General features: G+C 31.0%; 2 protein-coding genes and 1 long non-coding RNA gene across 3 annotated transcripts; all 3 read right to left on the bottom strand.

Moving 5' to 3' along the window:
- Nucleotides 1–9,160: 9,160 nt before the first annotated feature.
- On the bottom strand, nt 9,161–10,232 carry LOC140879376 (uncharacterized). Its single transcript, XR_012149404.1, has 3 exons — nt 10,114–10,232; nt 9,867–9,950; nt 9,161–9,336 (listed from the first exon to the last, which is right to left on the bottom strand). It is a non-coding gene; the product is annotated as an uncharacterized lncRNA (long non-coding RNA).
- A 2,153-nt stretch (nt 10,233–12,385) lies between these two features.
- Nucleotides 12,386–17,507, bottom strand: LOC140879830 (uncharacterized). Its single transcript, XM_073283752.1, has 2 exons — nt 17,205–17,507; nt 12,386–16,650 (listed from the first exon to the last, which is right to left on the bottom strand). Exons 1-2 carry the CDS (start codon nt 17,241–17,243, stop codon nt 12,622–12,624), a joined length of 4,068 nt encoding a protein of 1,355 aa, XP_073139853.1. The 5' UTR covers nt 17,244–17,507; the 3' UTR covers nt 12,386–12,621.
- A 2,594-nt stretch (nt 17,508–20,101) lies between these two features.
- On the bottom strand, nt 20,102–22,543 carry LOC140882856 (protein NRT1/ PTR FAMILY 4.5-like). The gene is made up of 4 exons (XM_073289074.1): nt 22,331–22,543; nt 21,426–21,863; nt 21,221–21,345; nt 20,102–21,065 (listed from the first exon to the last, which is right to left on the bottom strand). The coding sequence occupies exons 1-4, from the start codon at nt 22,526–22,528 to the stop codon at nt 20,102–20,104; spliced, it is 1,725 nt and encodes a 574-aa protein (XP_073145175.1). The 5' UTR covers nt 22,529–22,543.
- Between the last annotated feature and the right edge of the window lie 5,158 nt (nt 22,544–27,701).

Below are 27,701 nucleotides of genomic sequence, written 5' to 3' on the forward strand. Positions count from 1 at the left end.
GTGGGTGTATTACAAGACGTTGTAATAACCAAAGTCTTCTAGTGAATTCCTTCCTAAGTGGAAGAAGGGGAGACGTAGAAGGATTAAGCCTTCGAACTTCCATAAATCGTGCCTTAGTCTTTACTGCTATTTATCTTACTTTCTGCTCATACATTGCATTATAAACTTTGCATCACTAAAACCTCTGAACTATTTCCGCACTATTTAAGTTGTTCAAATCGTTTTAGAAGTTGAGAAAACAGATTAAGTGAACTAAACCTCACTTGATCATTTCGAAAGTAGAAGAAGAAAAGTTTCAGAGTGTATTCACCCCCCCCCCCTCTACCCTCTGAACCGATCCCAACAAATAATTTGTAAAAATATGATTTTTTAAAAACAATATTTTTTCCGGTTTTGTTCACAACATTTCTATTTTTCAAATCTTAGGTTGGATTTTAATTGAAATGCTTGTTCATGATTTTTAAATGTTTTGGAAAGTAAATAAATATTAGAAAGGGAATGCTGAAATCAAAGAATAATAAAAATAATCCTGTGTAATTTTAAATGTATATATATGTATAGAAATAGATACAAATATTATGAAATTTTTAATTTCATGAATATTGCGATTTAATTATGGAATTTTTTATTTCCGTTTTTAGCAACACAGTTTTGGCGGGATTTTACCGAAAATGGCAAAAACTCCATTATATATATATATATAGTAAGATATATGTAATTCCAATTTTAATAATAATATATTAATATGCTCCATTTGGATAATTATTTTAAAAATATATTTAATGTTTTATAAATTAAAAAAATTAATTTGGATAAAAATTTTTAAAATAAAAAATATCGTTGTACAAGTAAAATATTTTAAAAATGTGTGTCAAATAAAAATTAAAATGTTTTTTTGAAGAATTAATATTTGCCATCTTCTTAATTATTTTTAACAATAAATTGTTTTTAAATAACTGTTCAAACATCTTTTTAACTATAAAAACGTATTTATAGATATTTTTAGAAACATATTTATTCTTAAAATAATTTTTACTTTTTATAAAATTTCGTAAAAATATTATATAATTTTTTTTAATAAGTAAACGTTCAAACGGAGTTAAAAATAAAAGAGAAATGTTAATACAATCATTCCGATATTTTGAGGAAAGAATTCATAATTAATTCCTTTTATTATCAATGTTTAAATAATAATCCGTTTACATCCTTTTAAACTATTTTTGTGCCCCAAATCCAAAAAAAATAAACTTTCAAAATTCCAATAATCTTAACCGTGATAAATTATATTTAAAGTGGTATAGATCCATGAAGAGGCTAGTTACTTTGTAGATTTGGATAATTTGCTTTCACATCATTAATATTCCATCTAATCAATTAAAGTGTGTGGCAAATGAAATGTAGCCAACTTGGAATCAAGAATTCATTAGTTTTTATGAAGATCGCATTGGTTAATTAGAATAGCAAATTAATTTAGGGTAAATTGAAGATGAAGTTGAATGGATTCGTATATCTAGAATAGCACGTTAATCATGCCTAACATTCCACTAATTGTCATTCACATAAAAAGGTTCTATGCTTATTCCTAATGGGGCTATTAAATAATGTCATGTTATTCGTCTTAGAATGGAACTTTATCTTGACGATAGTTATGTAATTTAAATATTTTAAACATGCAGTACAATAATTTAAACGTTACGTGTCTATCTCTCATAACAATGATTGTCTTTTTATTCATTTATAATGACTAGTACTCGTACTTTTTATATTAAAAGGTTAAAAAAATATACATAAATTATTTTGTCTTCATTAGTGATGGTCACTTTCATATTGCCACTAATTAATGATCATATATAAAATAGCTTCTGAAAATCCTTTGTATTTCAGAAAGAAAAGGCAACAACAATCTTGGGAACGATATAGTAATTGTTTCATCTTATTTCCCCGGCCTCCAACTTTGTGATAAATTTTTTTTTAAAACTCAATGATATAATGCATGCTCAAAATTACACAAGATAAATCATCACTTTTTGCTTGATTAATTATTCTTTTAAAAAGATTAGATTTCACATTGTAGAACAAAAATTCATTAGATAAAATTTCAAACTTAGCTAACAAAGGTGTAAGGAGAATTAATTATAGCTCGAACTCAATAGATGATTAATTTCTCAAACTTAATTACGTTCTATTTTATAATATATTTTATATTTAAAAAAAAAGAAAAAGAAAAAGAAAAAGAAAAAACGAGTTGAGGTCATATAACACGAGTTAAATATATTTAATTGTACTCGATCCCAGTTACGGTACTTATAAATTATAATTATGGTTTAATCAATGTTCTAAAAAACGCTAGGCGAGCGGCGACCCACCGCCTAGCGCTTAGCCGTCTAGGCGATTTTTTTTTAAAAAAAACCTAAATAATAAATAACTTGGGATATTCATGAATTTTACTGTAAAACATATAATTTTTATGTCTTATGTTTTTTTCATTTTTTGTACGAAAGTATTCTTATAAAATTTTAATAATAATAATAATAATAATAATAACAACAACAACAATAACATAGATATTAATAGATATCAAGTCTTCATATGTAATATGAGATTTAATTTTTGTTTGACTTTCTTTTCTGCGCTTTTTTTTTCTTTCTGTGTTTGTTTCTCGCATCACGTCTCTCTCTTTTAGTTTTTTATTTTTAATTTTTTTAAATAAAAAATAGTAACCGCCTAGGCGGATTTCGGCCAGCCTAGGCGGCTTGGACGCACTCTAGGCGGAAGATTGGCGGACAACGCCTAAAAGCATAGCCTAGCAAAAAAGTAAGGCGGTGAGCAATCGCTTACCGCCTAGGCGCCGTCTTTTAGAACATTGGGTTTAATTAATGGAAAAAACTTAAATTTGATTATTTTAATTAATGTGAAGACAGCAAGAACACACCATGTAATTTTATTATAAAGATATACGAGTTCTTGCAAGTACAAAAAGAATAGTGTAGATAATGTACTCCCATGCCTCTGATTTTGTGAGAATCCCAAAAGCTAGATAGCTTGAATGCATTGTTTGGAGCCCAATCAAAATTTGTCTGATCTCTTTTTTTTTTTTTTTTTTTTTTAAAAAAAAAATTATATTTAAAAGAAAGGATTCGGAGAAACCAATTCTATTGCTAGAATTCGATCGTTCAAAAGGACGATGCATCCTATAAAGGTTTCTTTTGACTCTTTTATTCCGCTTTTGATTATTTTTTTCTTTCTTTTAATAAATTTTTGAAAATGTATATAATCGTACGTAATTTCTTCTAAGTTCACATGCATGTGACATTAACTAGTAAGAAAAAAAAAAGCTCTAATTAATAAGTTCATATTTTTTAAAAAAAATAAAAAAATAAAATCCCATGCACTGATTTTTAATTAGGTTCCATGCGCATGAGAGGATTTACAATATTCGAAGAAATAATTCAATTATCATTTTTAGAACCGTGAAACAAATTTGAAACCTCGTGCAAGTTACTCAAGTATAATCGAACAAGTGGAGGCAAATTCATGACAGCTAGCTAGCTAGTTTTTAATAAATATTAATAATGCTGCATGCATATATGTATATAATTAATATTTAATTACAAGGCACTCAGAAGGGCTTCCCCATGAAATTTAAAGACATGCATGGGGTCATTAGACATAAATGGTATGTATTAATTATGTGTTGGTTATATTAAGTCCTTGTGTCGCATTAATTCTCGTAAAAAGATATTTGCGATGGTCATGAGTCATGACCATCTAAAAAGCTAGAATTACTTCAACAAAAGAGAGAGGAGTCATATCGTATGATGGATGTTTGACATGGTCAGAGTTTGTCATGCTTAGATAGACATTGTTTGGTTTGATGTATTATTAATTTATGTATAACTTATCTCAATCAATTTCGCTTTATTTTTGTCATATTATTTATCTATTTTTTAATTAATAATTTTACATCAATTAAATAAAATAAATTATAATCTATCCATCAAATCAAATAATGTATTAACTAATTTTTCTTATTTATTTTTAATTTATATTATATTACTTATCCATGGATTACTTATCCTATCATTCAAACCAAACGATTAGTATTCTAAAAAATGATGTTCACATGAATCTCTTGTATAAAACAAATCAGTATTCTAAAAAACAAGATTAATTAAAACGGATTAAAAGAGATTAAACATGATAAAACGTTATGATTTGGATAAAAACAGAAAAAATGTGTTTAATCGATATTTTTTTAAAAAAAATTAATTTATTTTTTAAAAAGAAATTATAGTACATCAATTAAACACTCTTAAAATAAAAATTATTTTCTTCAAAAATCAAAGAAATATATATGATTATATATCTCTCAAAACTTTTTTCTTCAATATTAATTATAATTTGAGATTTTTGTGCTTGTAAAAATTTGGTCAATTGTGCATCACTCTTAAATTTATTATATATGTTTTATTTAGTTTATATATTGGTAAGATATAATCAACATATTAATAAAAATTAAAAACATTTTTTTTAAACTCATATTAAACACGTTTAAACTTGTAAAACTTGAAACTTAATCTCAAAATTTTGCGACGTTTCACGTTTTTTTATAACCTTGATAAAATCAAAACATGCGTAGTCACCATTAATTTTTTTTATTTCTCGCTGAAAAGTTCATGTGAATATGTTTTGAAAATTACATCGAGTGCAGCACTTCCGATCACATAGACAAATCGATCGACAATGGTCATCCCTCGTACCCATAAATATGTATATAGTTTATATATATATAAAAAAAAACGAATATAAAAATAAAAGAACAATGTTTTTTGGCGTTCGTAGTCCAAGTTGAAAGGAAAAGCTGATCAGTCCAAAGGGAATTAATTTCTTGCAGAAGGCTAGCTGCACAGAATCATATTTGTTGGTGAGAATTTTGACGAAAAAATTGATTGTACTTGAGAAGAGACATTGGTAACTAGTGGAACCTGAATTGTCTCCTCAGCTCAAACTCAACGAGTTATTACAGCTATGATGATGATCGTGGTGATTGGAAGGCGAATCCAATATATTTTCTTTCTTATTATATGATTCCTTACTTTAATTTAATAATCAATATAAAATTTCGAATCCAAACATTCTCGCATGAGTTTTAATTAATGAACATCTTTCTGTCAAAATAATAATAATAATTATAATGAACATCTTTCTTTGTTAAATATCCATATATATTATTCGTCTATACACATTAAAATAATTAAAAGTATTTTAAGACAATCATTTTGCAAGTCCATCAATCCAATTAAGAGAGGAATCACGTTTTTTTGAACACATATAAAAAAAACTTATACATTTTTTATTTTGTCCTATTTTAATTCACGGTTTTGGTTCACTAACTTGCACTATTTTTAATAGAGTGTTGTGTGACACCAGATGCGTCAACAATTTTCGGCGACATATTAGTATTTTTTGACGTCAAATCAGCATTCCGATGAAAATGACTGAAATGAAAAAAAGAAAAAATTAGTGACGAAGATTGTAAATTGACCGGTAGTTAACAAGACAAAAATTGAAATAACAAATACATTATATATCCAAAAATATAATTTTCTCTCACTTTCACAAAACCGATATATCTTTAATTTATATATAGAATATGTATCTTGTAAACTTTTGATATAAAAATAATATTTTATATGGATGAGATCGAATAAAAGATCTGTCTCATAAAATTGAACTATCACTCCGTGTCATGTAAGTTTTTGTGATCGTTATAATATTTACAAGTTAAATATCTCAGTCCAAATATTAATAGACGGAATTAACGCAAATATTCACCAATCATTCAATTCTAGGGTTGGTAATAGGGTTTTTAATATGCATAATGGGGAATAAAGGATTGCACCACACACACACAAAAAAAAAAAAAAAACAATTTATATATACATTTAAGCATGCAACTTTAGAGGCTATGGTCCACAATCCATGTTCTTTGCCTACGTTTTTTTACTATAAAATAAATAGCTAGCTAGGTAAGGTAACCTTAATATAATTCAGAATAAAAACAACGGCCTCTGAATTAACTCCCAATCGATCATATCCCTCACCTCCATTCAATTTCCTACTATAAATTCCAAACTAGTTCACCACCAATTATATTGCAAACCAAACAAAATAAACATATAACATATAGTTTGCCACTACTCTTCTCCTACCAAAAAACAGAAAATATATATATATTTATGGCAGGAAGCAACAGGCAGAAGAAATCACCTGCTGCTGTTTCTTCCATATTCAGTTTCTTTAAAGCCAAAAACCCGAGGCCGAGAAACCCGAACAACGACTATGCGAAAGATGATAATCTGAAGGCATACAAAGTGTATCCAAGCGACGAGGATCGAGGGCGGTGGGTGGCCGAGCCCGGGATCGATAACAAAGCTTCTGCTTACATCTCTTTGACTACTGATAAATGGAAAAGCGTCGGTGTTGCAAACTAGTTTAATTAATTTGGATCGGAGGGTCTTATATATATATATATATTTCTTTTGTTTAATGTTCGTTCATTGATTAAAAATAAAATTCATCAGCATGCATGGGGCAAACTTTGTAAGTACATGTGTATCCATTGCAACTTTTCTCTCTTAATTAATTGTACCAAGTTTTTGTAGATTGCCGAAAAGAGAATCATGAATAATAAAGTGCATGGGCGTCATCCCTTCCATTTTCTGCCAATTTCTTTATAATTAATTTGCTTAATCAAGCATGCATGAATTGTTATTTTCTTCTTTTAATTTATGAAAACAGAGATTGAATTAATTCTGGACATGTAATCATATAAGCGGATCGGAGGAATATTTTTAACTATTTAAAATTAATAATAATTATTGGCCTCAAATAATATATAGATTATAAAGAGTAATGAGCGTGTAGATAATACAAATTTGTATTATACATGAATTCCAGAGAGTTGTAATTAAACTGAGGAACAAATCAACCATATTTGTATTGATTTCTCCTATATTAATTTATCGTATAATTTAATTGATTATTACCTTTTATTTATCGAGTGCAAATATCATAACATGCGCGAGAAATAAGTACTAAATCGATTAAATATAGAGGAAGAGAATTGGGGGGGAGGGGGGATTGAAGTAATTGACCCATTACAATTTCATATTTTCCGTTTCAAGAAGCAATGAATTTTGGTCGGGACAAAACCATTTCGTCCGATAATAATTACGTAAAGTGCATTAAATTTAATCATCCCTATCTTACTTCGTATGTTTATTAAAATCCCCAATTAAAAAACAATAAAATAAATTTACATATCTTATCTTACACATTATTTTGTTGATGGGTATGGGCCTTTTACATTTACTTACTGAATTCATTTAGTTAATTATTGGGTTATTAAACCATAATTAAGCCCGATTTAAGCCCACGAATTCATAGGCCCATTTTCCCCTCTTGTAAATATCTATATATGTAATAACTTACTGGAGTATTTTGTTTTAAAAAATAATCTCATGTACTTTATTTCAATACACTTAGAGAGGTAATTTTTTATTTATTTTTTAAAATGGTTGACCAAGTCCATTCACCCAAATATCCTTGAATTAAATTATAAACAGATTGATCACCTTCATGTTATATACGGGGGAGTTCTCATTTGCAAAGAATTCTTGGTGTTCTCTAGTTTCAGGGTGGCGCATGCAGAATGAAGTATCAGAAGGTTTTTCACGTTCGTCACATAGGTGACGATCTACCATCTTCAACTTAGGGTTCACTTGAGTGACGCTTGCATAATACGATCGATCCGAACTCAAATCCTGACGTTTCATGAGATTTCTTATTTCTAGTTACGATTTTATTTGGTTACATCATATTTATCTTATGTTTATTCTACTTTCGTTAGTGACATATAGGAAAATTATGTTTTTGGTCTCGTAATTTGAAATTTGACACTTTTTGTTATGGTAACAATTTTGCATTTTAACCATTTAATTTGCTTTTTTTTATTATTATTATTTAGTGAAATCAATCATTCCAATCTTATGTGGCGGCCCAAAATGCATGTATAAATCTTTCAACACACAATATATAAATCAGGCCTAAGGTAGTTTAGTCCTGTTTCGAATTGATATGAAACTGGCCCATCTGCTTAAAAGCCAATGTGATTGAGAATATGAAAATTTGGTACTTTCGGTGTAAAAGATAAGAGATTGACGGATTGGTTTCATATTTTTATTTTATCCAATATTTGACTCGAGTTTTGCAATAACTGACATTTTATAATATTATTATGTTATCGTCATCTTTCAAGATTTTATTCACATATTATATATACTTTATCATTAGCCAGCCATGCCTGGTTGATCTTCATAAACAATTTCGTAGGTCTCGTACATCTTCGTCATATATTAATCGGGCCTCCATAAGTTACATTGGGCTTATTTAAGAAATCTTTGGACCATCAATAAGATGTAAGTGGGCCGATAAATTTTAAAAATATCGTGCAAACATTTCATCCATCTTTGTTTAAGCTTCTTCCGCATTTCATATTCGTAGGCCGTAGCCCAATTGTATTTCATTGGCCACTAATCTATTAATGGGATACGAAATTACATAACTATCAAAATCAAGCTTTCAGTTCTTATTGGGCTGATTGTCCTTGGGGATACTTAAGTCACGGAAGGCATAATATAGGATTAGGATAAAACTTTCAGAACTATTTTTTTTTAAAATTTTGTTATATATATATATATAATTAATTAATTGATTAATTTAAGAAAGTTATATTTACGATACATTCGTGTTATTTACACTCCACCTCATATGTAAAATTATTGACCAATAGAGTACAATAACAAAAAATAAAATGTAAATATCAACTCCTTTAATTTAACAACCCAAAATATATGAGCTCCTGAACTTTTGGGCATATTAAGTGAAATTATATTTGAACATATAAAAAATATAAATTTTAACAAATATTAATAAATTTGTCATTTCTAAATTAAAGCACTAAAATTATTGACCGGAAGGTCCGGAACGTGATCCAATGAAATTTAGTATGCACCCACAAATTCATATATACTTTGGTGTTTCTCCTTTTTTTATTTGAAGATCCTTGTTTGACTCGATCGGTGTGTGTGTTATAACCTTAATTAATTTGCAATATTATTGATCAAACATATAAAAACTTATGGGTAAAAATCAGGGATATATATAACACAAAGTTATAAATTGATGGATGCATAGGAATATATGAATAGAAACAGCAGCTAGCCCATCAACAAAAGCAAACACTTTGAATTCTTCGATCGAATCTTCTTTTATCTGTCAAAACATACATGTATATAAGAAGAATATGATTCCTTAAATTTTTTTTTTAAAGAAACAAATATTGATCAATTGTTAGTTAATTTCCCCCCAGAAAAAAAAATTATCATTACATGTGCATGATAATGCGATTTTATTGATGGTTAGCACTCTTCAATTTTAAAATGCAATTTCCAAAGAAGTAGAGATTGGAAAATAATAATAACTATAGTCTTCATAAATTAAAATTTAAAGGATGTCAAAATATTAATTTTGTAATTGTATTAAATTATGGATGCTGATAATTTTGTGAGATGAAATACTGATGATGTAAAAACTTGATTTTTGTTTTAAAATAAAAAAAATAAATCGATCAAACTATTAAAAACTATACAGTGGTGAAAATTATTTCAAATATTAAAATTCACCAAGAAAAAATGTGTGAAAAAGTTAATTAATAATATGCAATTACTGCTAGTTAACAGTTATTAATTATATACTACCCTCTTATTTTATTAATATATATAGTAACTAAAATAGATAATTACTTAATTAGAGATGACATAGATTGCATGGATGATTCCGGGGACGTAACCCAACATCGTCAACCCCAAGCTAATCCAGAATTCCGACTGCACAAAAATAATTATAAATTATGATCTATAAGTATTCATGTAACTTTAAAACTTGCATAAAAGACAGGGATCGATATTGAAATTAGAAAATATGATTAATACTAATTAAAAAGTAATTAAAATAAAAAAGAAGCAATATAATTAATTAATAATTAATGACCTCGTGATTACGGTAGCCATGCCTGCGGAGGACAGCAAGAGGAGGCACAAGAATCGCTGTAACATACACTTGTATGCACCTTCTTTCTTTTGCTGTCATATTTATTTCTCAATCTTCAAACTCAATTATATATATATATATATAATTTCAAAGGGATCGGAGAAATATATATATATATATATATATATATATATATATATTATATTTGTCAATTTTATTTTTTTATTTTATTTTATGAAGCTCAAGCAAATTAAAGCAGCTAGCTGATCCACTGAGTATATATTTATAGACACCCATCAGCTTGGAGGAGAATTTCTTGGATTCTTTCCACAAAAAGAACGAATCTCTCCAAATAATAATAATATAATAAGAATAATATTTGGTGTAAGCTAATTAATTTTCTGTTTCTAGCTAGATATTAATTGACTGTTAATGAAAAATTAATTATATATATAATTATAAGTAAATTTTTTTTTGGGGAATATTTTAATCTTTAGTAACTGACATCTAATTAACTATTTAACTGGACGTCGATTAAAATATTCGTTGGTCGTAAATAATTCTAATTAAAATAACTGTGAACTGAAAACGAAAAGGAATTTGAAAAGGAGATATTGTATCATGTACGTGAAGGTTTTGTCAATAATGAATTAATAATTTGGTGATTGTACTGTGCCGACCAAAAAATGTGCACTTTAATTTGTTCCTCGAACAAATTCAAAAGTAATTTATGTTGTGGTTGATGCTAGCTAGACGGGCCAAATTAGAACTATACTTTATTAAAGTGTAATTAGGTATTATATTATGGATAAAGTTAATTTATGGACATGTGATTTCTGGTGTGTAACATGTTATAAGAATTCAAAGCCTACATATATATATTCACATGCAATCATCTAGTATTTCATTATTTAGTCCTTTTTTTGTCCGATCCATTAAGTTGGATAAAAAAAAAATCATATTATGTCACAGTGATGAGCGATGACATTTTAGTATTATTATGCGTTAAAGTGGCATCAACAGTAACGTGAAATAAGATTGTAAGCCAAAATAAACTCAATTTACGAGGAAGACCAAAATTTGATTAGTTACAAGACCAAAACAAATTTATTAGACAACCATTTTGATAAATTTTTTCCCTTTATTGAATTTTCCGATATAGGATAAGACTATATCCATATTACAGTTCAGACAAAGGAATCAATATATCAATGTATCTAAGAGCTTTAATATAATCATAGAGATGCTAATTTAAGTACATGGTCAAATGAAATGATATATATGTTTTTGGAATTAGAATTTCATATTTTTTGTCGTGATTTGTTCATAGGATCACGTCCACAAAAATTGGCATAAAATAGGAAATAGCTGTCTTATATTGTCAAGGAATATATGCTTAATTTATTTTTCAAGTTTACGCAAAATAATGGTCGTCAAATACGTTCTGTTCTGTGGAACATCAATAATCACACACTTTTGAATGCACCAAAATATATATGAATCATGAATAATATATATACACTAAATTTGACTATATATTTAACAATTCAAAGTATAATGCTTTCCTTGTATTGCAGCTACGAGCTACCAAAAAAAACTTGAGGATCACATTGGGGTGCTTGCGTAGCCCTTGAGAATATTTGTTGCGTAATAAATATGAGCTGCAATTATCTCATCACCATCTTCTTGTTACCATATTGATTAATTAATTAAAAAGTTGTTTCAAGTCAAGTGAATGAAAATGATTCCATCCTCTTAAAAAAAAAAAATGAAAATGATTCCATCCCAGAGAAAGTATTGGAATAAGAGAGCCAATGACTCAGATGACTGTAAATCTATTGCAGCGCAACTTTTTTGTTGCTCTTTTGTTTTTGTACGTAGATCAGCGAATTATGCGGCTCATAGTCTAGCTAGGGCGGCTGGTTCAATGTCTAGTCGTGAAGGTCGAGTAGTTCCTTCGCCTTCATTTATTTCAGTTGTAAACAATGTTGATGTTTCATTGAATATTATGCTTCCTTTGGAGAAAATAGTCACACACACATGCATGCATGTTCCTAAGCTCAGTTTTTTGCTTCCTTGATCAGTGCAAATGCAAAAAGAAAAATAAAATAAAATAATGTCAATTAACTTCTGTGTACTGCAATCTTGTAATAAGGTGGCATGGTTTCTTCAACATCTTTTCTTGCAACATTTGTTCTTACACCAAATACCATTTGTAATTTGCAGGCCGTGCAAAAAACAGTAATGTTTACACATCTTAAAGAACTGTATGTAAAAAAACAACCAATCAATTGTATATCCTCTTGAACAAATATACAAACCACAAACCAATGGAACAATATATCACAAAGAAAAATCTTCCTATCTTGCACAATATTCACCACAGCAGTAGTATAATAAGCAATCCGACAAAAAAAATCACACCTTTGATAAAAACAAGTCATGCAGAAAATCAATCGAAACCATATTATACTTCTGATACTTGTAGAATTCATCCGCCTCAAGACGTTATTTACTAACCTCGTCGCCCTTTATCTCAGAAACCGGTACTTTTGAATTTGCTGATTTGCCGATGATGGCTTTCTTTGCCTTGACTAACGAGTGTTTAACCATCTTCATGATGTTGTTTGATTGCTTATGTGAAGTTTTTGCCGAAGCTTCTTCTTTAGATGCATTTTCTGCTGCTTTTGTATCCTCTGATTCGTGGGTGGTTTCTGTCTGATCATCAGTTTTGGGGGTGCCATCATCTCGTTTCTCTTGCTCCAACTTCTCTTTAAGTGACCGACCGATATTTTCTGTTTGTGTTGCAGGCTCACATTTCTCAGCTTCTTTTGTAGCTTCTTCATTTCCATTCCCCTCAACTTCTGCTTCATTTTTGGTGTTTCCATTTTCTCCTGACAGTTCAAAGTCTCTGGAAGTGACTTCCTCTTTCACCAGTTTTTCGGTAGCTTCACACTCAGTAGGCTTTGCTTCTTCGGTTGGAATCAACTCTCGGGCAGTAATACTTTTTTCTTCTTGGGCTTCAGTTTCGGCTTTTTCTTCTGGCAGGGGATCAATCTCCACAATTTTCTCGTCAGATTCCTTCTGTTCATTTGGAGCATCAGCCTTTTCCGAGACTCCTTCAACTCCGGTTTCAAGTATGGTTGGTTCCTCCTTATTTGATAACTTGGTTTCATCCACCTTTTCTGCTAAAGCCTCCACCTTACCTTGTTCAACAGGCTCAGAAGCTGGAGGCTCTTTCTCACTTGGTTCTGTAACTATAGATTGTTTTTCCAGTTTCTCTTTCGGTATGGATTCGGAAATTTCTTCAGGTTTAAACTCAGCTTCGATGACATTCGGTTCATTTTCCACAGTCTCAGCAGTTGGAGGCTCTTTCTTACTTTGTTCTGTAACTTCAGAATGTTCTATCAGCTTGTCCTCCGGTGTAGATTCAGAAATTTTTTCCGGTTTAGTCCCAGCTTCTAAAACTTTCAATTCTTTCTCAGCTGCCAGAGGTTCTTTCTCAAGTTGCTCTGTAACTTTAGATTGTTCAACCGGTTTCTCCTCAGGTGTGGATTCAGAAATTTCTTCAGGTTTATGCTCAGCTTCTAAAACTTTCACTTCTGTCTCGGACGGCTCAGCAGCTGGAGGCTCTTTATCATGTTGTTCTGTAACTTCAGATTGTTTAACCGGTTTCTCCTCTAGCGTGGATTCAGAAATTTCTACAGGTTTAAGCTCAGCTTCTAAAACTTTTGCTTCTTTCTCCGAGGGATCGGCAGCTGGTGGCTCTTTCTCACGTTGTTCTGTAACATCAGATTGTTCAACCAGTTTCTCCTCCGGTGTGGATTCAGAAATTTCTTCAGGTTTAGTCTCAGCTTCTAAAACTATATATTCTTTCTCTGAAGGCTCAGCAGCCAAAGGTTCTTTCTCATGTTGTTCTGTAACTTCAGATTGTTCAACCAGTTTCTCCTCCGGTGTGGGTTCAGAAATTTCTTCAGGTTTAGACTCAGCTTCTAAAACTTTCACTTCTTTCTCCGACGGCTCAGCAGCTGGAGGCTCTTTCTCATGTTGATCTGCAACTTCAGATTGTTCAACTGGTTTCTCCTCTGGTGTGGATTCAGAAATTTCTTCAGCAGCTTCTAAAACTTTCACTTCTTTCCCCTCAGGGTCTTCCACCTCTTTGCAAGGAAATTCTTCTACCTTTTCCAAATTTTCCTTAACATCTTCAACTGATGACTGCTCTGTAACATCCACTAATTTTCTGGGCTCCACCGACTTTTCTTCAATCGTCTCAACAGGCTTGGTTTCATTGATTTCTTCAGGTTTATACTCATCTTCTGAAACTTTCACTGAATCCTCTGCAGTTGCACCCACCTCTTTGGCAGGTGATTCTTCTATGCTTCCCACCTTTTCCTCAACTACCTCTTTTACAGATAGCTCTGGAACATCGACTATTTTTGTGGGTTCGTTTGAATTTTCTTCAACCAATTCGAGCTTTGATTCATCCTGTTTTTCAGCAGGCTCGGTTTCTGAAATTTCTTCATGTTTGAACTCAGTTTCTGGAACTTCACTTTCTTTCTCTGAAATTGACTCCACCTCTTTGGTAGGCAATTCTACCCCTTTCTCAATCTTATCCTTATCAATCTCAGGTGATGATTGTTCTTGCACATGGCCTATTTTTATCGATTCATCTGGTTTTTCTTCAACTGAGGCAACTCCTGATCCCTCCAATTTTTCAGGCCGCCCGGTCTCTGGAATTTCTTCCGGTTCTTTGTCCTCAATTGCTTCAATCTCTTTAGCAGGCAATTCTTCTGCCACTCCTAGTTTTTCGAGCAATGCTGCCTGCACTGGAACACCAACTACGTTTTCCAGTTCGACTGACTTTTCTTCAACTGATTCAATGGGCTTCATTTCTGAAATTTCCTCAGGTTTAGGCTCAACTTCTGAAACCTCGGGTTCCTTGTCTTCGGCTACTTGAATTTCTTTGTCCACCACATTAGCTGGCAGCTCCTCAACTTTCTTGACTATTTCTTTCTGTGAGTCTGCCTTTTCCTCAGATAACTCAACTTTTGATTCCTCTAGTTTTTCGGTTTCTTCCGGTTTAGTCTCAGTTTCTAAAGCATCTTCTTCTTTCACTGCAGTTTCTTCCACTTCTTTAGCAGGTAAAGTTTTCTCCCCAATAGGCTCGACTGAAGATTGTTCAGCTGTTTTTGTTGGTTGATCTACCTTTTCATCAACTGGCTCGACTTTGAATTCCTCCTGTTTTTCAGCAAGCTCAGCTTCTGAAACCGTCCCTTCTTTCTCTGCAATCACTCCCACTTCTTTAACAGGCAACTCCTCTAAAACTGCAACCTTTTCCTCAACAGGATCAACCGAAGATTGTAGTGGCACTTGCACTGTTTCACCAGGTCCTTCCTGCTTTTCTTCGACCGATTCAACTGTGGATTGCTCTAGTTTCTCAACAGGCTCAGTTGAGGAAATTTCTTTAGGTTTACACTCGGGGCCTTTCACTTCTTTCTCTTCAATTGCTTCCACCTGCTCACCAGGATTTTTGTGTACATTTTCCACCTTTTCCTCAACAGCCTCGATTGAAGGTTGCTCCCCAGAAATGATTATTTTTTCTACTTCATCTTTCTTTTCTTCAGCCTTCTCAACTTTAGCAAGCTCAGCCTCTGATTCTTCCGTTTCTTTATCTGGCATTACCTCAACATTACCTATGAATTCTCTATCAACTCTCTTAGCTGGTAATTGTTCCAAGACTTGGACTAATTTTTCTGGTTCACTGAGCTTTTCCTCCACAGATGGCTCAAGTTTCGATTCTTCCTGTTTTTCAACAGTTTCGGTATCTAATTTCTCTTCTGTTTCGCCTACGATTGAAGACTGCTCCCCAGCATTTATTATTTTTTCTACTTCATCTTTCTTTCCTTCAGCCTTCTCAACTTTAGCAGGCTCAGCCTCTGATTCTTCCACTTCTTTATCTGGCAATACCTCAACATTACCTATGAAATTTCTTGCAGCTGCCTTCGCTGGCAATTGTTTCGAAACTTCAACTACTTTTCCTGGTTCACCAAGCTTCTCCTCTACACATGGCTCAACTTTCGAATCTTCCTGTTTTTCAACAATTTCAGTAGCTAATTTATCCTCTGGTTCACCTTCAATTTTCTCAAAAATGGATTCTTCCTTGACACTATTTACATCTGGTTCAGGATGAGGTACTTTCGCCACTTCTGCGCACTTGTTATCGGAAGCATCCTCAATTTTCTTTTCCTCTTCACCAGGAGGAACCTCAACCTGCGTATTTTCATTTGTTTGCTCTGATTCTTCAACCAAAACAACCGATTCCTCGGCTTTCAAACTTTCATCATTATCAATTCCCTTGATGTTTTCAGTCACAATACGTTCGGGTTTGGTATCCTCAACCTTTGCTCCTGATTCAGCAAAAGTGGCAGGAGAAGCAGGTACTTCCTCAGGTTCTGGGCTATGCACACAATCCTTTGGAGGAGAAACTTGAACAGGTTCCGTTATTTTCACCTCCGGTTTTGATTCCTTTTCCACTTCCTGCAGTACAACAAATTATAAGAGATCCAGGCAACAAAAGCAAATATCATTTCTATATATCTAATTCTGTTCCTAAATTTTAGCATAGACGTATGAAGTACTCCAATCTTATGCATATAATATAACTAAATTTATTCCTAATCCCACTGGACTACTTAAACTTTACCACCTTTTTGCCATCAGAAAAAAAAAAAAAAATTGGCAAAATTTTTCGATTCTTGATGAGATTTCTTCTGTTAGAACCAGATAACTCGACTCAAAATTCTTAGAATCGACAAATTCAGAAAACGGGGATCTTTGATTTTTTTATTTCTCCATTTTCTTGAGGTAAAAAAAAACAGGAAAAAAAGAAACAAAGAAAGAAGAAGAAACAATTTCAGTTTTGCTATGACTTCAAGAAATTTTCATAATCATAGATTATACGTTTTGTTACTTGAATCATGCATCCCAAACACCAAGTAGATCCCAGATATACTAGAAAAATGTAAATCAAGAAAGATGAACACAGTTACTTAAGAATGAAGAGCAGAATCAAGAGATCAACAAGAACATACCTCAGAAGAATGATTCATAACAGCGGCCTCAGTAGCCATGGTCGAATGATTTGTGATTGAAAAACAAAGAAAAGATCCCTTCAAATTTATGCTTTCCAAAAATGAAAAAATCCACTCTTTTCCTCAAAGAAAGAATAGCTAAGAAAGATACATTTCACATCAGTGATTATCTGTCAGCAGAGTTGAGTGGGAGTCCTCGAACAAAAATCCAAAATATCAGAAACAATAACAATCCATCCAATGAATTGGAGCCCATTCACCATTTCTTGAATAATACATGAATAAAGATGGAAATGGGGTGCTGTCAATGGGAAAGTGGCAACCTTTATTATGGGACCATGTGAGTTTAAATAGCCAAATATTATTTCGCCAACAGTTGTCGGATTTTGTCGGATTATGCAAAATCCACTCTTTATTTATTTTTCTGAATCAAATTCCACAATTGAGACGTAGATCTTTTGCAAAATTATATTGGATTCTTGATTAATGACGACTTTTATTTTTGGGATCTGGCAATCCGGGGCATCGCATAAATCACTAACTTTTTAGGATAAATTTAAGATTTGTGACAAATCGTAAGGAGCTAAAATCTCTATGTTTTGGGATAAAAAGTTAATGAAATGTAGTGTTTAATTAGATACGCATGAAAATATTATCTCGATGCAATTGATATGTATAGGGTTAAAAAATTTGGATAATGCTAAAGGTAAAATAAATATTGTGTACAATGATATTTATAACAATTATATCGTGATATTTATTATTTTATCGCGAGATTTTGTATTCAATTTATCGTGAGATTTTGATACATTTAATTTTTGCATTGTGTTGTAAGATTTGTTGTACAAAATTGGTTGTACATGTAACATTGCTCAAAAAAATTAGATACACCAACTATCAATTAATAAATTGGATCTGAAATACTGCAAATGGACAATGGTACAATTTGGTGCATGATTCAATCAAACAATCAAATTTTAGACTCGATCTAAATTGAGTCCAATTAATTTTATGAAATTTAATTAGATACATATTTTCATTTTCAATATTATTTTATTGATTGATTTCCTTAAAAAAATATGACAAATAAGCATTATATATATATATATATATATATATATATATATATATATATCTATTTAATATTTTTTATAATTATTGAGATTTTCACGATCTCATAATAAAAATCATATAAACTTTAATTATTAATTATGAAAATCAACTAAAATAATACATTGATAATTTTTTTCACTTTTACTCATGTTAATGGTAAATTTATATTTTCAATCTTGTAACTTGAATGTTTTAGTTTTTAGTCAAATTACGATGCATTTTCATTTTAATCATGTCACTCGTATATTATTTTTTTATTTTGATCATTTAACTCACATATTTTTTTCTCAATATATCTTGCGATTTAGGTGTTGACACGCTAGGTTGGTTTTTCATAATTCAGGACCACGGTATTTTAATACTACTTTCGAAAAAATTATGAAAATAGTCTCACATTCATGAATGTTAGATTAATTGATGCTTCTAACCAATGAAGAATTTTTTAAAATGTATTCAAAAAAAATTCTATTCTAATACTAGAAAATTAATAATTTTGTGAATTTTTATAATGAGAAGAATTTTTTGTGTAATAATTATTATATGATTTCCTGCTTCAAAAAACTATGAATAGTCTGATGCATCCGACCTTTTTTTGTTCTTTTATTTTTGTGATATTTAAAATATTTCAAACCAATATCGAACAATGGAGCTTGAATTTGAACTCTAATTAATCGAAGGACCCCTAAGTTAAAGAACTTGAATGTGTTTATTCAATTAAAAAAAAAATGTGAAAATTTTGCAGGGAGCAGGAATTGGGTAACACATGCATGCTTCCTAAATTCTGTGATGCAATGCTTCATGCACCCCTTTTTCATAATATTCTATCGGATAATCATGCAACGGGTTGTCAGTGTAAAAAAAACGTCAATTAATTTATAGTAATTTTTATATTTTTTGTTGTCGGAATATTATAGTGGTTTGGTTGGATTTTGTTATTGATCTTGCAATTGTAAATAGCTTTGTAGCTACTAATTCAATTACTGAGGAAAATTTATGTGTGCATCGCGCGCGCGCTCTGCGTGAACTAGTTGACCTATCATTTACTTCTCGCAATAGAGTTGTTTCCCCTTGGAAAATTTTCAACAATATTTATTTTATCATCATATGCATAATAAATTATATATCAAGTTTTATTCATAACATACGAAATGCGTGTGCTCCGATCGCTAGTATATATGAACAACCGAAATTTGATTCCAATGCAATAAAATGATATTTTGTCAACACCTTGATCATTTTTTAATTTGTTTTATCTTTAACAATTTAGATATAATTTATTTGCATAGATAATTAATTTATTTTTTTTAAAAAAAAACATTCATTTATGGTTTATTATATTGGTGATCCATAAAAAAAAATTAATTAAAAAAAACTGTAACTTATCGTTTAAATTAAATGAATCTGACCATGGTCCAATCTACTTCACATGATTTGGTTTGAAGTAGTTGATGATCTAAGCCTCTCAAGTTTATTATTATTTTTTATTTAAGAAATTTATGAGACCAATTTTGAATCTCACGTACGACATTAATATTATTATAAATTAAACAAATGACTGATTATATTAACATTAACATGGACAAAGAGTAAATATTCAATACAAAATTCAAATCAGTTACAAGTTTTCATCAATTTCCACCAAATTTTTCCTTACATTAATCTTATTGTGGGCAAAGTAAGTACAATCCCAAAGACACAATTATAAATTTGGCCTCGATGATGATGTCCTAATTAACTTCGACTACTTTCATTTTCTTGTTCCATGCAAGCTTTCAACTTCATCGTCAGTTTCCCTCCGCCGGTCCAGGGGTGGCGCCGCCACCATTTTCACTGGCCTTAGACGCATCTTCCCCGGCAGCAGCCGTTTTAAGGAACGGTACACCGCTCATGGACATCGACTGTGGCGCCGCCTCCGCCTCCCCCTCCGCCTTACGATGATGATGATGATGATGATGATCTGTTTTATACTTGTACCAATTTGCCCAAAACAGATAGTTAAAAAAGTTGAGCACACTCAATATTGACAAAAACCAGTAGAATAATTGTAAGTTGTTGTAATCCAAAAGCTTCCCATGCAACCACCCCAATCCACTCGGAGTAATTTTCTTCGTCACCGAGTTTATAACTTCCACAAAGATACTGCTCAGAAAATACCCAAACGACAGAGAAATCCAAGTAAAAGAAGTCGAAAGAGCTTTCATCCCCGCGGGAGCTTCTTTGTAGAAGAATTCAAGCAATCCCACGAGCGTAAACATGTCGGCAATCCCAAAGATCCCATACTGGAAAGACAGCCAAAAAAGGCTAATGGGTTTCAAAGGATTTTTCAAAGAGTAATGCTTTCTCTTCACTTCCACCAATGCTGCTGCGGCCATGGACAGCGCGGATAGGACTAGGCCGACCCCTACCCGTTGTAGCTGAGTGATCCCATTGGGATGGCCGGTGAATCTCCGAACAAAGGGCACGAAAACACGGTCGTAGATGGGGATGAGAAGGACCATGAAAAGTAAAGGGATGGCTGGGATAGATGAGGCGGGGACTCTGAAGTTTCCGAGATGAGGATTCATGATGTAGCCTTGTTCTATTGAGAAGGTTTGAAGTTGAGCCATGCATGTGTTCATTATGATGGTGCTGCCTATGATTGGTAACATTCTTGTTAGAACTTTAACTTCTTCTACTTGTGTCACTGTGCATACTTTCCATTGTACGGCCTCTGTATTTTCCCCAAGAATCGCAGCTTTGTCCAGCCACCTATATATAAGTTCACACAATATTATCAAGAAACTTAATAATTATTCTAAAAATATCATGTTACTAGTTTATAATGCACGTAGCTAGATATATACAAATTGTGGCATGCATTCTTATGCATGCATGTAACAATTAGACGAACTTGATTATATTACTTGAATTGTTCGGTATGAGCGATTTTGGTCTCCGCGAATTCAGCATCCTTTTCATTGATTTCATACAATTCATTGTGGCTCCCCGGAGGAGACAAACCTCGATTTTTTATAGCCACCACTATAACCTGTACGTGGCATTTTCTTTTAGGGTGATGCTACATGTACACGGAGAAACGGCATTGTATTGTACTTGTATATATTATACCTCGGCGATTCTGACAAGAGGGCTACCTCCGGGGACTTGAATACGATAGAAAGGACTTCCAAACGCCAGACAAGTGTAGCCAAGAAATGCCCCAATTGTGGTGACAAGAAAACCGATCCACCAGTTCTTGTTGTTCGGGTTTGTAGCGACCCAAACAATGATCGTAACACCGACAAGTGCACCGGAGACAGTGCTAAGAAGAAGCCAGTTGAAGTAGCTGGCTAGACCCTTGGCTTCTTTGGGATCTCTTGCATCAAACTGATCCGCCCCGAGCGCCGGAAGAGCCCCTCTTACCCCGCCCACACCGACTGCTAGCAAACAGAGTGATGTGTAGAAGTAAAGGCCCATGCCACCCTCCATCCCATTAACTGCCTTCAAACAGGGCTCTTTTGGTAGCAAGTTTGGGTTGTGTGCTTGATATGTCATCATTGCGCAAGCCTAAAACATGGATATTATATATACGCACTTGTTATATATTTGATGTAATTACTATACCCAAATTATTATAATGTCTAACTTTAATATATCGGTTGTGCTTTCTTGACTGTACACCTATAATTTTATGAAAGTGATTTCAACAATTAATATAAAATGATATGTCTTTGTCAAACTAGCTACATGGCCGGCTAGATTCATTTTCTTCGACTAAATATTCTTTCGAATGTGTCTCTCTATACATGACATGGACCTAACAGTAACAAGTAGCATGGATATATATATATAATTCTTGATACCTATTAAAATTTTAAAAATTAAAGTACCCCAAATCGATTTTTCCGTTCTTTTTAAAGATCAATATTTTCTAGCTTCTGCCCTTAAATAATTTTGTAACACTAAAAAAACAAAAAAGAATCTAATTAATTAAAAAAGGAAATATTTATATCATGACATATTAAGTAAATTACCAAGACTTCAATGGTGCCGAAAATGAGACAGGTCTTGAACCTGTTGACATAGGTGTCGGAGATGAAACCACCGAGGATGGAGAGCAAGAAAGTGGTTCCCATGAGGTTGGTGAGAGTGTTGGCCGCGGGTGCGACATCGAAACACAGCCGGTACGAGAAATATATCACCAAACTCACCATGTTGGCGATAAAACCCATGTTCTCCAATGCCAGCAAAGCTATAGAAAATTTTCATTATATCAAAGAAATCATCATATATATATATATATATCACTTTGCTTAATTATCTATCAGCAAGAATATATTGAAATATATAACAAAGTACTTGAACTTTTGCTATATATATACGTACCATAGATGAAAGAAGTGGCTTTAAATCCTCCTTTGCCTTTGATTTTCAGCGGGTTGTAAACGTGCTCGGCGTCTTCCTCCTGTTAATCCACAAACAGAATAATGAAGAATATTATATATATCAAGCTTAATATATAATAACATAATTCGTAATATACATGTACGGATTACCATCTTTATATATATATGGATGATCAAACTTTGCAATATGAGCTGGTGAGCTAGGAATATAATTAATGTGTGAATTAAAAGGTGATACATTTATTATATATAGCAGTGCCAAATATTGTATGTATCGTCCAATTACATATGGAGCATCGCCTTTCTTGTTTTTGCTCTGTCCCTTTCTTGTTCTTTCTCTTTTATAATTGGGATTCAACTTGTGTTCATTATGCTTTGAGCACCTTGTAAGTTTTTGCTTCCACTTTCACCGGTCAATAGTACTTGTGTGGGTTCTCTCTTATAAATTACTTATTTCGTCTTGTAAATTGGATTTTTTTTATAAATTTTTTATCTTTTTTTTTAAAAAAAAAAAAATAGTATGTTTTCATTGGAGTGCCCACGTTATATGCGTTATCATTTTCGGTAGTCCCTTGTCATTTTTTGGTGTCACTGATCACGCCAGTGATCCTAAGGAAAAATAAAATCAAATAAAATAAAAGTATAAATGAGTTTAATGTAAAATTGTCAGTAATCCTAAAGAAAAATAAAATAAGGAATCGTTTGGTTATCTATATTAATAATCTATGTATAATTTATTTCATCCAGTCCTACGTTCTTCTTGTCATATTATTTATCCATCTATTAATTATTTATATCACATCAATCAAATCATTAATTATTTTTCTTACATCAATCAAATCATTGAATTTAAATTATTATATTACCTTTTATAAATAATATTATTCATATTTTATTAATTTATTACAAGGACAAAATGTTCATTTTATCATCTTATATAAAATTTAATCAATCAAATCAAACAAACTATAATCTATCAATCAAATCAAATAATATATCAACTATCATTATTTATTTATTTATTTATCACATTATATTACTTATCTCTATATTAGTTATTATATCATCCAAATCAAACGATACCTAAAAGTATAAATTAGTTTACATTAAAATTATAAATTAAACAACGTAAAATATGAGGGAAAAGACATGCAAGTCAGAAAGAGCTCCTTTATAAATATACAAAATTATATTTATCTGTGGAATATTCACTTTAATTAATAATCAAGTTGCGTTTAACTCATTAATTGAGGCAAATTAAAGAAGTCCAAAAATTATTAGCAGATGGAGAAAAATGATCATGCAAGAACAACATTATATGGTTTAGCAATATATTTACAATTATTATTAAGAGTTGCATCTATATATATATATATATATAGAGTTCTTTTATGGTGCCCAACTCATATGCCCAACTCCATGCCCACCATGTACAATATGTGAGTTGACCAACACAATTGATGAGTTGACTTATCACATATTGTACATGGTGGACATGGAGTTGGGTATATAGAGTTGGGCACAATAAAAGAACTCATATATATATATATATATATATATATATATATATAGAGTTCTTTTATGGTGCCCAACTCATATGCCCAACTTCATGCCCACCATGTACAATATGTGAGTTGACCAACACAATTGATGAGTTGACTTATCACATATTGTACATGGTGGGCATGGAGTTGGGCATATAGAGTTGGGCACAATAAAAGAACTCTATATATATATATATATATATATATATATATATATATATATATATATATATATACTTCCATGTATGTATATATAACGTACAGCTTTTTTAAAAACAGAAACCAAATCAGGATATTCATGGAAATAATTATTTGTACATTAATTGGGACGTTATTTACTAGATATTGTGGCACGTTACCAAATTTAAATTACAAATATGATGTCATCACGATATTTTTATATTATATTATTAGAAAATTTATATGAAATGCAAGTGGAAACAAAAATCCTGGGTTTGTGCATGAGAAGAAGCCACAAAACAAGGCCCTGCTCGGCGATGCCTCTCTAATTCAAACATGTCACCATCATCCATTCACATCATGCGCAATATATCAATGTATTGATGCAATTCTAAAATATTTTTTTAATTAATGTATAATAGTAATATCATAATTGTTAAAATTATCAAATCATTAAACTATGATTTAAAATATCAAAATATAAAAAAAATATATATAAAATAAAAGTGTATTAATATCTATATCACATAAAAATAATTTTGGTAAAAAAATAATATCTTAGAGAAAAATTCTTTATATATAAAGGAAGATTTATTGCTTGTTAGTAAATTGGCATGCTAAAAAGAAAATTTAACTTAAATAATATGGTAAGCAACTATCGTGTGCATGATGTCACGTCAACAAGTGCTCACAATAATATCATTTCTCTAGGTTATATTAACATATTGTTTAGTAAGGTTAAATATACCAAAATCGGTTTTTTTTTAAAAAAAAAACGACAATTTTTATCGAACTAGAGAACGGGTATTGTTGTGATCATTTTATTAAATTAAATGATCCAGATTTATTAATTCAAGAGGTTAATCCATTATTATATATATAGTATAAATTAACCTGAAAAATACTCTTTTTAATGATAATTATGTGATCTTGATAAATACAAGAACGACCAATAATTTTTATAATATTTTTAAAACACATATGTAAACTTTCCTAATGTACGTAATTTGATATGTTTAATATCCGGAGCTTTTGAAATTCAATATTTTTAATAAAATAAATTTTAAAATATAACAAGCATTTTGACATCATACATTTGGCATACATCGATAAGGACGATATTTTACGCGAGATGCAATATTATAGATTTTACTACACGTATTACATAAATAATTTATGCATGTAAAATTAGATTTTTTTCACGACGACATTATATTGAAAACCAAATGACGTGAAAGTTTTACAAACTTTTTCTGAAAAATAATATATTGTTTGACATTTAGAATCAAATTAAATGATTGCGTAATGACAGTTTGACATCTAATGTTTGCCGAATTCGATATACGCAAGTTGTCGATCTTATTATAATTAGTAACATTTTTTTTTTACAAAATTATAATTAGTAACATTATTTTTAGGAAAAATTGATTTTTTAGTATTTATGTTTGTCACTTTGCGATTTTGGTCTTCTATATTTTTCGATTTCAATTTTAATCTGCTATCTTTATTTTTTTGGATTTTTTTTTTGATGTGACCCTGATGTAGCACAGATGTGCTAATGTGGAGCTAACGTATATAGTGTCACGTAATAATTTTCGAAAAAAAAGATTGAAATTGGCAAAAATCAAAACATGCAGGACTAAAACTGAAAATAAAAACATAGAGGGCCGAAATCGTAAAGCGACAAGCATAAATGAGCAAAATTATAGTTTTCCACCGTTTCCTTATTTTTATAACGTACCCATACTTTCATCCTATATAATTATATATATCCACACCTTAAATTCATTTTATGTTTCAAATAATATTCACTACTTTGTAATGGATAAATGACCAAAAAATAAATTTTGAAAAATCAAATTAAACAATTGAATATAGTCGTTCAGAATCCATCATGTGAAGAACTGTCATGTAAAATTTCATATTATACGCGGGAAGTCCTATTTTTCCTGTGAATTTTGTTATTAGTTTATTTATTTTTACATTATTCATAAAATTTCCACCTGATTTGATTAATGTTATATTTTAAGCGCTTCTCTTTGATTTGCTTTATTAGGTCCACATAGTTATGTACGCAATTTTTTTTACTCCGACCCTTAAACTAAAGATAAGCCCAAGTAATTAAACTTGGATTAATGGGATAAAAGTCCATTAGAACTATGAGGCCCAATCGCCCAAAATCACATGTGAACAAAAGTCAACTAGGAAGTAAGATAACTGTGAACTCATTTTCCGTTACACAATAATTGAAATCTTTATTCACTCAATAAATAAATAAATGAAATCGTTGCGAATAGCCGAATATGCTTTAATTGGCTTTTGAAAGTAAAATTAAATAGTACTCGTATTTTAATTAATTTTGGTCGCACAACTATATCGGAACAACCTAGCTACCAAGTGCTTAATTAGTTTTTCTACGCCTAGTAAAGGTAAATATTATTTGCATATTGGCACATGATTAGCGATATAACATGAGTACGTAGGTATTTTTTAAGATGATCTTATGAATTTTTATCTGTGAAACTGGTCAACCCTACATATGTTTATAACAAAAATTAATATTTTTGACATAAAAAATAATATTTTTTAAAGATAACCCAAATAAGATATCCGTCTCACAAAATTAACCCGTGAGATTGTGTCACAACTCACAAGCATTTTTGTCAATTATTAAAAGATTAACACGATCGCGGCAATTTCTATCTCAATCGATCTCTTGAGGTTTTTTGAATATTAGTCAAGCAAAATGAGTCAAATGACCTTCGAGGCATGCTTCTAGAAGTAGGCATGTTCCCCTTCCCGTAAGTTGTTGCCTAGTAAAGTAACACGCTAAACAATTTCCACCAGCTAATATACAATAATTACTAATCTACAACATATAATTGCATCTAGAGTTTTTAAAGTCGTGATTTTGATAAAAGATTAATTAATATATAGCTATATTATTTTAATAATTAAAGATAAATCCAAAAGGAAAACGACAATAAAAAAACTATACGTGGGTAATTTGGGATCCTTCAATTTAATTTATTTAAATAAAAATGCCCTTGTGAGTAGGTGCTTAGTCATTTAATGATTTTTAAATGACGTACGCTGTGACATGTACACAATATTTTAACAAGCAGTTGTGGATTAAGTAAAGATTTGTTGATCAAACCAAATAACATATATATTATAAACAAAAAAGAATATTATGTAAAATAATATTCAAATAAAATTATTACAAATGAGAGTAAATTTGAAGCTTCATATATATATAATATATATCACCAATT

Source organism: Henckelia pumila, chromosome 2 (assembly GCF_033568475.1).
Source record: "Henckelia pumila isolate YLH828 chromosome 2, ASM3356847v2, whole genome shotgun sequence".
Classification (NCBI taxonomy): domain Eukaryota; kingdom Viridiplantae; phylum Streptophyta; class Magnoliopsida; order Lamiales; family Gesneriaceae; genus Henckelia; species Henckelia pumila.

Bases quoted from the DNA above. Each gene is read 5' to 3' on its own strand.
- LOC140879830 (XM_073283752.1), bottom strand. From the start codon at position 17,243: ATGGCTACTGAGGCCGCTGTTATGAATCATTCTTCTGAG. The intron at 16,651-17,204 runs GTATGTTCTTGT...GTTGTACTGCAG, and splicing joins TTATGAATCATTCTTCTGAG to GAAGTGGAAAAGGAATCAAA.
- LOC140882856 (XM_073289074.1), bottom strand. From the start codon at position 22,528: ATGGGTTTTATCGCCAACATGGTGAGTTTGGTGATATATTTCTCGTAC. The intron at 21,864-22,330 runs GTAATTTACTTA...TCCATGTTTTAG, and splicing joins TCGGCACCATTGAAGTCTTG to GCTTGCGCAATGATGACATA. The intron at 21,066-21,220 runs GTAATATAATCA...ACTTATATATAG, and splicing joins GCTCATACCGAACAATTCAA to GTGGCTGGACAAAGCTGCGA.